General features: G+C 38.3%; 1 protein-coding gene across 4 annotated transcripts; it reads left to right on the top strand.

Moving 5' to 3' along the window:
* Positions 1 to 175: 175 nt before the first annotated feature.
* On the top strand, positions 176 to 11089 carry LOC141592359 (uncharacterized). 4 transcript variants are annotated; one of them, XM_074412989.1, is made up of 3 exons: positions 176 to 409; positions 10202 to 10479; positions 10609 to 11089. In XM_074412989.1, the coding sequence occupies exons 1-3, from the start codon at positions 288 to 290 to the stop codon at positions 11019 to 11021; spliced, it is 813 nt and encodes a 270-aa protein (XP_074269090.1). In that variant the 5' UTR covers positions 176 to 287; the 3' UTR covers positions 11022 to 11089. The 4 variants fall into 4 exon arrangements, 2 of the variants coding, with proteins under 2 accessions (XP_074269090.1, XP_074269089.1); XR_012521135.1 differs by lacking the exons at positions 10202 to 10479; positions 10609 to 11089 and adding an exon at positions 1342 to 5797 and having other exon boundaries at positions 176 to 425; XR_012521134.1 differs by lacking the exons at positions 10202 to 10479; positions 10609 to 11089 and adding an exon at positions 1342 to 5797.
* Positions 11090 to 11479: the final 390 nt, after the last annotated feature.

An 11479-nucleotide genomic window follows, 5' to 3' on the forward strand; every position in this document is an offset into this window, starting at 1 on the left:
TTTTTTTTTTTTTTTTTTTTCTGATATGGCCATATTGCAAAATCGTGATTGACTCAAATAAAACTGATTTTGTGAGGTTGAATGTGAGGGCTGCATTACCTTAATTCTCAAAGGAGATTGCGCCACCTCAGCAGTTTTACAAGATTCTTTTATATATATAATGATAATGATAGTTATCAATTTGGGGAAAAAAAAGTGAGAGGGTGGAGATCAAAAAGAAAAGAAAACCTTGGCTGCCTGGGGATTTACTGGGATCACTCCGTTGCCTCCCTTCCTTGTTATCTACCATGGATTTCTATTCTAAATCCGGCTTGTCAAGCTGTCCAGCGATGGCTTTGTATTGCCAATCTTCTTTTCGTCCATTTTCAATTGTCTTGTGGAAGGGAAACTATTTATACTATATTTACAGGTATTTCAAATCGAAGGTAACACGATTCACTCGAGTTTTATGAAAGACGTGTAATTTTTGTTGATCGTTGCGGTTTATGAACTTCAATTTATTCAAGATGATGTGTTTAGTGAATATTATTGTGTACGGAGTATATAGTAGCACCCATATATTTGCTTTATTAATTCTATCTTGTTTGTGAGTTGGGTTGGCAACAAGGTTGAAGAGTGTTGCTGTTGAAATTTTTGTATAGCTAGGAAATATTTTGCTTTACAATTTGTGGCATAAAGGTGTTAGTTTAATTATTGAGTTGTGAGTGAATACTCATCTTTGGCCAGTAAGCAAATGGACAGTAGTATTAGTGTAAATAAGACTATGTTATGAGTTATTGCTATTTTTTTTTATATATTAGAAAATCGTCATAAAGCTTTGACGCACGCCAATGTGATTGAGATGGTCGGACAACTTTGAGGTTGTCCTTTGAGACGTGCGTGGGGCCGTACTACACTCGTTTTAGTTTGCTGTAGAGTCGGGTTGAGGAGTGTCGGGATAGTTGAGTAGAGGGTTATTGGAGTGGGTTCAAAGGTGAGTTTTATGGTAGTTTAAGAACGTTTAAAGACTGAAGTGACGGCTAGTCAGTACTCAGTAATTCAGTAGCAGTTAAGTGTCGGGTTTAATGATGAGACGAGGCGTGCTCGGTTTGGGAAAGTTGGTCTTGTATATTTGAGGGTGTACTTGAGATAATATTGAATCATTGCTATGCTAATCTTCTCAGTTATACTTCAGTTCAATGAAATACTTCATATAAGTATCATTTTCTATTTGATGATTTATAGTTTTCATAGATTAGTGTTGCTGTCTTGGAGTTGTTTATGTTGCACCTTCATTTAATTGACACTTGGGAATAACTAATCACAAATTTAAGTCTGTTATCTTTTTGGTTGACTGTACAGGCCTATTCTTGAATGTACTCATTTGGCTGAAATTGATGTTCCAAGTTTAGAATTCTCAGAACAAAAGCCCATCCTTTTGAATGACCAGTTTTAGCTCTCGATTGAAATGGGATCACTTGTTGTGCATCTAGGTTGTTGCGATTTGAGTATACAAGGTCCCATGATGCTAAATTTCATGGAGCTTCCGGTCTAAACCCTATTATATCTTGTTGCTGTTTTAATACGACAACTCTATTTCGGAATTTTACAATTTATTTAGCGTATGCGTTAAGATTCAAAGTTATAAGATTAGAAGATTATAGTTTGGCTCATAACCCGCAGTGGCGAGCCGGGCATACGAAAATGCCTTTAAAAGATTATAGTTTGGCTCATAACCCGCAGTGGCGAGCCGGGCATACGAAAATGCCTTTAAAAAGATTATAGTTTGGCCCAGAACCGCAGTGGTGAGCCGGGATACGAAAATGCCTTTAGAAGATTAAATTTTGGCTCTGAGCCGGGCATACAAAAATGCCTTTAGTAGTCGTAGCCATTACCCGACATACCTCTCATAGAGGTGTGCACATTAGTCTAAGGCCAGTCGTAATCGTCTTGTTAACCTGTTTCTCAAGGAAGTAAAGTTTCTTACTTACAAGTAGGTGAATTCTCTTTTGAATTGTCTTGTGACCAAACCATGTTGTAGAGATAAAATTAGTTCATTTATTTTATCATTTGAAAAACTAAACTAAAGCATTCTCATTTTCCATTTCTTTTGGTTCTAATATTTAAATTGCTCGAGCCTGACTCGCGTGTTTCTCCCTTTTGTTTAGTCAAATTATCTCAGTAATCAAATTATTTATTTTAAATATTTAAACAGTTATTTATTTTAATAACGGTATTTAAGTTGTTGTCTCTTCATTTGTACTACCTCGGGGAACCGAGATGATAACAGCTCTATTTATTTGGGAAGGTCTAGTGAAGACTCCTAGATAAATGGGGGTGTTACACAAAGTCACCCCAATTAGTAACGAGGGTGCCTTATTTTTGAAGCATAGGAGTCTATTTTTGCTCCTCTTTTCTTTTGATGCATTTTGCAAACTTTTTGGCTTTTCATTTCATTTCTTGAACTCAAATTTTTGAACAATTTTTGTTCTCATTCCCTTTGATGACAAAATATGGTAGAACATGGATGAATGATGGTTTCATGGTTTCAAGGGTCACCTTGGAATAAACGGTAGCCAAGGAGTTATCACACCACAAGGTACTCTTGACTAGGCCTTAATCCATGGGTCAAAGGATACTAGCATGACACATCCTAGGGTGTTTTACAAGTATTCTAACAATCAAAGTCTTAAGAAGAAAAAGCATCTACTAGGGCCTATATACACTTGTCAAGTTTCCCAAGTAGACGGTTTCGCAAAATTTTTCAACATGCAAACTACATGCCATGATGCAACTAAAATTTATACATCCTAATGCATATGCTTCTACCAACTAGCATGCCAAATAATCTAAATGCAATCCTAAATTCACATTGTTTTTACCGCATCAATCAAAATAAAGCCACATAGTCATTAACATAAAGAGGAAAAAGGAGATTGGAAAGATCATACCATGCGGTCTTCATGATCCTCATTTCTCGGATGTGGCGTAGTCGATCAATGTGAACAAGGATGAACAAACACAATATATACAAACAATATATACAAGACTACGCTACAAAGGAAATGAACATGTTTTTGGATTTTTCAATTTTTCAAATTTTTATGCATTTTTGGAATATAAATTCCCATCCCCCACTTTATTTTGGACATTGTCCTCAATGTACATATAGGAGTAGGAATGAAAAAGAAAGTACATGTTTTTTTTGGATTTTTGAATAAATGCAATGATATGAATGAATGCATGCTTTAACTAAATGCAATTCTATATGATATATATAACAAATGAATGCAATCTAAACTATATTATATGATGCGTGATAGATGATTAAGTCACTTATGATCAAACCTCCCCAAACCGATTTAAACACTATTTCTAGTGTAGAAAAGAATAGGATTGGTCATTAGTGATTATGCATGAATTCTAGTCTATATGCAACTATCTACATGAGGTATATCATAATGCAAACTATACTACATGAAAATGCAATATGAAATATAATACAAGTGCATGTGAAGACTAAACTAAATGCAATGCACTATACAAAAGAGAGAGGGAGAGAAGAGTATCATACAAATGGAGGTGGTGAGGTAGGCATGTCTCACTCGTCATCATCATCTTGGTGGTAGCCATACCTACTAGAGGTTCCTTCTTGGTCATACCCTCCTCCTTGACCAGGGTATCCTCCACCTTGACCACCAAAGTTCCCGTCTTGGTTCCCTTGATTAGGGAACAAGAGATGTGGTTGAGCCAAAGATGGTCGAGGGCCATTAGGGTCGAGGTACCCTTGCTGTGCCATTTGATAATACTGAGGATAAAGGGCCATGTAGTTATCGACCCTCCCTTCATGCACCCCAAGATCAACTCTATTCATAAGTTTCATCAAGTCATGAATACCCGGAGCATCGGGGATTTGTGGTTCGAATGGCGTATGAGGAGTAGGGTACGGTGGGATAGGCACATAGGATGGTGGGGAAATGGGCCTTGCCGGTATCCCACGAGGTTGTGGTGGTTGGCGGGGTACTTCTTCTCTTAGAGGGGGGTTGCCGAGGATTTGGATGTCGAGAAGGTAGCTCGGCCTAGGCGAATACGGGCTCAACCTTGGGTCGGTACCGGGCATATTCCACCCCGAAAGAACAATAGAAGTGCACCCTTTTGTGAACCATTCTACACTCCCTTCTTGAGGGTAGGCACACTACCGGTGGTGGTTGAAGACGGCGTCCTCATCAATCAAAGTACTCCCCTGAAGGGGTGTATAAGTCCCATATTGGTTGAACCCGGGACAAAGGTAGTTTGCCAAGATAGTAATTAGACCTCCCATCACGAAGGTCTTAAGTTGGGTGTTCCCTTGAGAGAAATCAAAGCATCTCGTAAGCATCTCAAGGGGGGTATTGAAGTTGTACCTCCTTGTCCCCCGGACATTTAGATAGGACTCAAGGAATGTCAAATCGAGGAGAGTGCACCTATCTTGCTTATATCTCCCATTAATTGTGCCGGCTACGAAACGTTCGGTGATCTGAATCGCCGGGTGTTGAATAGCAAAGGTGTAGCATTGTTTTTGGTGAATGAAATCCCTCCCGGAAATAGCCTTCCATACTAGGTCAACATCAAAATCGGAGGGTTTGTTGATGTTGTTTGTTGGTACAATGAGACCAAAAATTTGAGCAAATTGGTCAAGTGATAGGCTATGGTCAATGTTGCACAACCTAAACTCCATACCAACATTCACCCTTGTGTTTGAAACAATACGAAGGATACTCAAAAATTCCAAGGTGAGGCTAAGGTACGTCTCTTCATGGGCATGGAATAATTTCCCTATCCCTAGACCGTCAAAGAACATTTCGGTCTGGTACCTTATCCCTAGGGTTTCTAGCACCCTAATATCAATAAACTGAGTCGGTTCGTAATGCTTACCTAACAACTTGACGAACTTGGTACGGTGGGCATCGGATGTGAAGAGTACCTCCGAAAAGTACTCAAGTTGCTCCACCCCTCCTCTTATCACGGGATGAAAGTTTCTTGGTATCACCATTTGTTTAGGGGATGAAGAAGATGAGCCCTTGCGTTTCTTGGTAGCGGCTTCAACAAGTTTCTTGGCTTTTCCCTTGATGTTCATCATTTTCGATTTGGGAAAGTTAGGGTTTTGTTGTTTTTGTTGAGAAAGGAGTGTTTTGGGGATGAAGATGAGTAGATTGTGTTTAGATATAATGAGGAAATGAGGGATGGTGGGGGTAGTTTTATAGAAAAGAGGGTAGGACGAGCGGCTTCGGGTCGGGCCTGGGCGGATAATCTAAGAAGAGCGCAGGAATCCGAGCGTCTTGAAGCACGGGACGAGCGTCTTCTTCAAATGGTCCGAGCGTCGTGTGAAAAATCCGCTCGGATTTCGTTACAGGGTCTTGCCTTTTCTGGGAGCAGTAAAAGACGAGTGTCTTCGTTTTGGGACGAGCGGCTTAATCGGAACGGGCGTCCTCTTTTGAATCCGCTCGGATTTTGTTCAGTCCCAAAATTTTTATTTTTTTCTTCAGGTATCAAGCAGGACGAGCATCTGACAAGGAATACGGGCGTCTTTTTCAGGACGGGTGTCTCGTTCTTCAATCCGCTCGGATTTTGTTACAGAACTGGACACCACATGGAGGGAGGCTCAGGAAGAGCGTCCAGGCCTCGGGACGAGCGTTTTCCACTGTTCTTCAGACTTTTCTTTCTTTTCTTTTTCAATATTGTACCCTTGCACCCTTTTGATATTCCTCCTTATCGTTTTCTGAAATTTTGCTCAATAAGAATGTAAGGAAACTCTCTCTCACTACTCTCATGTAAGAAATTGTAAACGAAAATGCGAAAATGTACAATATTATACAAGGTAAAGGTCCTAGAAATATCTTAAAAATGGTGGTTTGAGATAGGACTCCACCAAACTAGTTCAAATTGTAGAGGTTCTTGTCCATAGAGCTCAAGGCTCTTAGTAGAAGATCAAAAGCTTGTGAACAAGCTCCAAATAAGCATAAGTATGGTTTGCTTAACTTCAAGACGAAGCTTGGCCAAGGGAATTTGTCATTCATTCTTGTTTTCTTCCTCTTCTTGGCACTTGAATATTCACGATGCTTCAAACCAATTAGCCCATGATTCTTGTCATTATAAGGTAAGAAGTATGGTTCATGGTTGTTCGTAGACTTCTATTCACTACCTGCTTTTTCAACTTTGGTGATGATGATAGCATTCGAATTTATCAATCCTTCAAGAGTAGAAGGAGAATTCTCATGACTTTGATGACCGAGTTCCTAAGAGGTTGACATTGTGGGTGCCAAATTTCCACAAGAAGCTTCACGTGCAAGTTTCTCTTTGAGTTTTCCACCAAGTACCCTTTGTATGATGCTTTGACCTTTTGAAGAAGGTCCACCATATCCTCTCCGACAATCATTGGCTCCATGGTAGGTGCCCAGTAGTCTTCATGGGAAATAGGGAAGGGACACTCATCTTCATAATAAGATATCTCAAATACCTCAAGGATAGGCTCCTCAAGCAAGGTGATATCACAAGTCCATTCCTCTCCCCTAATCCAAAGGTCCTTATAAGACACGTATTCTTCATAAGTCTCTTTTATGGTCTTGTCATCATCGCTATCTTCATATGAATCATAAGTGGGCGCTACATGCAATTCTCTCTCCAACATCCCAATGTTCACATCAAAAGACACGCCCTCATACTCACAAAGGCTAAGAGTATTTGGCTTACTCAACCTCATATCTTCTTCATCAAACATCACACTTTCATACTCACAAGAGATCAATGAGGTTGGCTCTTCCTATTTTTCATTTTCCATGCCAAAAGTTACTACTTCAAATTCACATTCATGATCAATGTTCAAAGAACGGTGGGGAGTGATTGCTTGGGATTTTTTCATTTTGGCAATTTGAATCTCCAATTCCTCACCTTTGGCAACAATGCCTTGAAGAACATTGTCCCTCTTTTGGCTTTCCTCTAGCATTTGTTTGAAGAAGTTTTGTTGATCTCCCATCATTTGGAGAATCATATTTTGAATGGGTTCATCTTCTTGTTGTGGGCATGTGTGAAAATGGTTGTATTGTGGCAATTGAAAGTCATTATGAAGTGGGTATTGAGTGGGTGGTTGTTGTGGATATTGGATGTGGTGATTTTGGTGGCAAAATTTGAGGTAGTGGTTAGGATTTTCATTGTACAAATAGTAAGGTAGGTTTGTGTTGACTTGCTTCTCAAACTCCCCATACCCATAGTCATACTTAAAAGATCCACCACATACTCCATATGTCAAGTCTTGAGCCATCTTAGCTAAGATAAGGAAACAACTACAAGCATGGAAACTACACAAAAACGGTAAAAACAATCCTTGAGGAACAAATTCCTCAAGGTGAAAGCAAAATCAAAATAGACAAACAAGTAAGAACATAATGACATAGCACCATCCCCGGCAACGACGCCATTTTGATGGGCGATGTCGTCGGGTCACATCCAATCAAACACATTTATAATTCTCAATAAACAACTAGTTAGTGGTTAAGTGGAGGTCGATCCATGGGACGGTGTGTTTTGGGTCCTAAGTCTATCTATCTCAATTTATGCTAGTGTCACAATTGATTTGGGTTTGTAGTTGTGTTCTAGACTAATGCAAGCAATAAAGTAAAACAAGCAATAAAAGAGAGATGTAAACAAATGATTAAAAGTACTAGGATAACATGGGGTCATAGGGGATTCATGGCGTTGATCATACAAACATGTTTACAAAGTTGCAAGCAATTAATGTTGTGGAGGAACCGAGTTGGTTTATGTCTTACGGTTCTTAGGAAGAGTTGGGTCCCGGAGCCGAATCGATTAGATTGTACAACACCTACAAGTCGACTTAATTTCCTCCTAATCACTTCTATGCATGGTCTAACAAGACTCGAGTTGGTTTATATCTTACAAGTCAAGTTGAATAGATAAGAGATGGTTATAAATGCAAGGATTCATAGGCTTAGCATTTCATCAAACATAACATGTGCATAGGTTGACATCACAACAAGCAAGCAATTTAATTGTGAAAACATATTAGATTAAGCATGATAAATCCCATGTTTGTTTCCCTTAGTTACCCATTAACCCTAGTTAAGGAAACTACTCACTTATTATCATGGTAAACATGTCATTAATGGTGTCAATCATCACAACAAGTGTAAACATGATAAGAGAATGAGGAAATGAACAATAATGAGTAAAGAGTAAAGGGATTATACCAAACTTGAGATGATGTAAATAATAGAGCAAAGAATAAAAGAAGAGAACTTGATTGATTGATGAAGGATTGTCAATCCTCCAATAATTACCCAATAGTCTTCAATTACCCAAAAGTAACAAACATGAATATAATTAAGGAGAGATTAATGTGAAATTTGTGGGAAGATTAAAGAGTAATCTAATCTAATCTACTCCTAATCTATTCTAAGAAGATTTTCTAATGTGTAAGCCCCCTTTGATTATCATCAAAATGGGGTATTTATAGTAGTGCTTCATTAGGTTAACTAAGGCTAAACTAGTAATTAACAATTCTAAGTTCTAAGCAGGGAATCGCTAGTATTTCGGAGAGATGGGCATCTTTGCTGAGGACGCCACGATCCGCTCGTCCAAGAGTTAAATCCGCTCGGATTGTTGCATGGAAGGACGAGCAGCTGAAAGGCTTGGACGCTCGGATTTCAGGCTTCTTGGACGGGCGTCTTGGCTTCTTGGACGCTCGGATTCTTCTTCAGAATCCTTCTCTTCGCAAACTCCTTATTCTCGCAATATTAGTCTTTGGTTCTTCCCCTTCCTTCAATACCCGTTCAACCAAGATCGTCAATATCCTTCCGAATAGGCTCAAGAGATGGGAATTTTCCGCCTAATTGTCTCCTTTCCTACAAATCAAATACAAAGTAATAGGAAAGCAAAATAGGAAGCATTTGACGGTAAAATGGCTATGAGACGCTATAATAATATGCAAAATAGGTTCAAGTCGGGGACTAAATGTGCGCAAATAATGGTCACATCAAGCCCTGGACCAGATGGCTTCTCCTCAGGCTTCTTCAAAGATTCTTGGGAGCTTGTTAGCTCTGATTTTTGCAAAGCTGTGATGGACTTCTGTAAAACTGGGAAAATGAGTAAGCAAGCTAACTCTACCCTGCTCACTTTAATCCCTAAAAAGAAAGTTAGCAATTTTGTCACTGATTTTAGGCCCATATCTTGCGGCACCACCATTTATAAAACCATTAGCAAGATTCTTGTCAACAGGTTGAAGCCTATCCCCCATTCTCTTGTGGGTCCTGAGCAAGCTGCTTTTGTCCATGGGAGAAGTATTTTGTGAACATTATTCTCTCTCAATCCTTATTAAGGAATTATACCAGGAAGCTTCTTACTCCTAGGGCTTTAATCAAAATTGACATTCAAAAAGCTTTTGATTCTTTGCAATGGGATTTTATCCTTAATATGCTTCATGCTTTGCACTTTCCCACTGCATTCATTCACTGGATTATGGGATGTATCTCTGGTTCTTGGTTTTCCATTAAAATCAATGGTGCTGCCCATGGGTTTTTCAAGGGTCAGAGTGGCCTTAGGCAATGAGACCCTATTTCTCCTTACCTCTTTGTACTCAGCATGGAAATTTTATCAAGGCACTTAAGGATATTAGACTCTCAGCCTCAGGTCTCTCTACATCCCAAGTGTGCCAAAGTTAAGCTAACCCACTTAGTCTTTGCTGATGATTTAATGCTTTTCACTAGAGGAGATGTGCCTTCAGTCACTGGTGAAATGGGTATTCTTAATGATTTTGCATCTTGGTCTGGATTACATGCTAATATTACTAAGACTGAAGTCTATTTGGGTGGAGTTTCCCCCTCTGTCAAAGCTCAAATTCTGCAGACAACTGGTTTTACTGAGGGACATTTTCCCTTCAGATATTTGGGATCCCTCTCAATTCTGCCAAGAATTCTGTGGAAATATATGATACTCTTATAACTAAGATCCAAAACTCTCTTCTTCATTGGTCCAACACCTTCCTCTCCTATGCTGGTAGGATACAAATTCTTAATTCTGTTATCTTTGGACTGGCTAACTTTTGGTGTGCTACTGCCTTGCTCCCTAAGACTATTCTGAAAAGGATTAACAAAATTTGCAAAGATTATTTATGGAATATTGAGACTGATAGAAGGAAACTTGTATTCCAATCTTGGAAATGCATTTGCAGACCTCGAAAAGAAGGAGGATTCAATATCAAAGAATTGCTCTCTTGGGATAAAGCACTCCTGGCTAAATGGCTATGGATGCTTGACCATAATTCTGCAGGGTACTTGGCTCAGTGGAATCGAGCTTATACTTTCCATGATAGTTCCATTTGGCAGCTGAGCATTAAAGATAGATACCCTGAAAGTTTGTGCAGCATTATAAAGGTCAAGAATGAAATCCCGGCTAGGACTGGTTCCATTTCTGCTAGCATAACAGCTGTGACCAGTTGGTATAAAAATGGTAAGTTCAGAGTTGCCTTGGGTTATGACTGGTTCAGATCCCATGGCCCTCCTGTCTTCTGGTTTAAAGCTCTGCAAGGCCCAGCTATCCTACCTAAGCACAATGTTACTGCTGCTCTTTCTACTCTAGGGAAGCTACCTACTGTGGATCTCCTCATCAGTAGAGGCATGGTTTTGATCAACAAATGCACACTATGTAAGCAGATGGCCGAGACTCACAGGCATCTCTTTTTCACGTGCATGTACTCACAACAAGTCTGGCAAGGACTGGTGCATTGGATGGCTTTACCTACTCGAAGTAATGATCTAGAAACTGAACTCAAATGGATGGTGCAATCTAGGGGCAGACATCATTGGAAACATAATTGGAAGAGAAGTTATTTAGCTGCTGCTATCTTCTATATGTGGCAAAAACGAAATGGCCAAATCTTCAATGGAAAGGAAACGAAGCCTGCAGCTCTTATTGAGCAAATCAAAACTGTTGTCAAGATTAGATTACTAGCTTGTCAGTCTCATAGGTCTTGTATAGAGCTTGAGAGCTAGGTTACTTTGTGCCCTTTCTAGGGTGCTAGTGGATAGTTCTTGTAAGTTTTTATCCTCTTTTTAATAAAATGAGGTATATCTTCTTGCAAAAAAAATAATAAATAAATAAATAATAATAATAATAATAATCACTATTATTATTATTATTATTATTATTATAATAATAATAATAATAATAATAAAAATAATAATAATAATAAAAATAATAATAATAATAATAATAATAATAATAATAATAATAATAATAATAATAATAATAATAATAATAATAATAATAATAATAATAATAATAATAATAATAATAATAATAACAGCAACAACAACAACAACAACAACAACAACAACAACAACAACAACAACAACAACAACAACGATAATAATAATAATAATAATAATAATAATAATAATAATAATAATAATAATAATAATATTAATAATAATAATAATAATAATAATAA

Source organism: Silene latifolia, chromosome 7 (assembly GCF_048544455.1).
Source record: "Silene latifolia isolate original U9 population chromosome 7, ASM4854445v1, whole genome shotgun sequence".
Lineage (NCBI taxonomy): Eukaryota > Viridiplantae > Streptophyta > Magnoliopsida > Caryophyllales > Caryophyllaceae > Silene > Silene latifolia.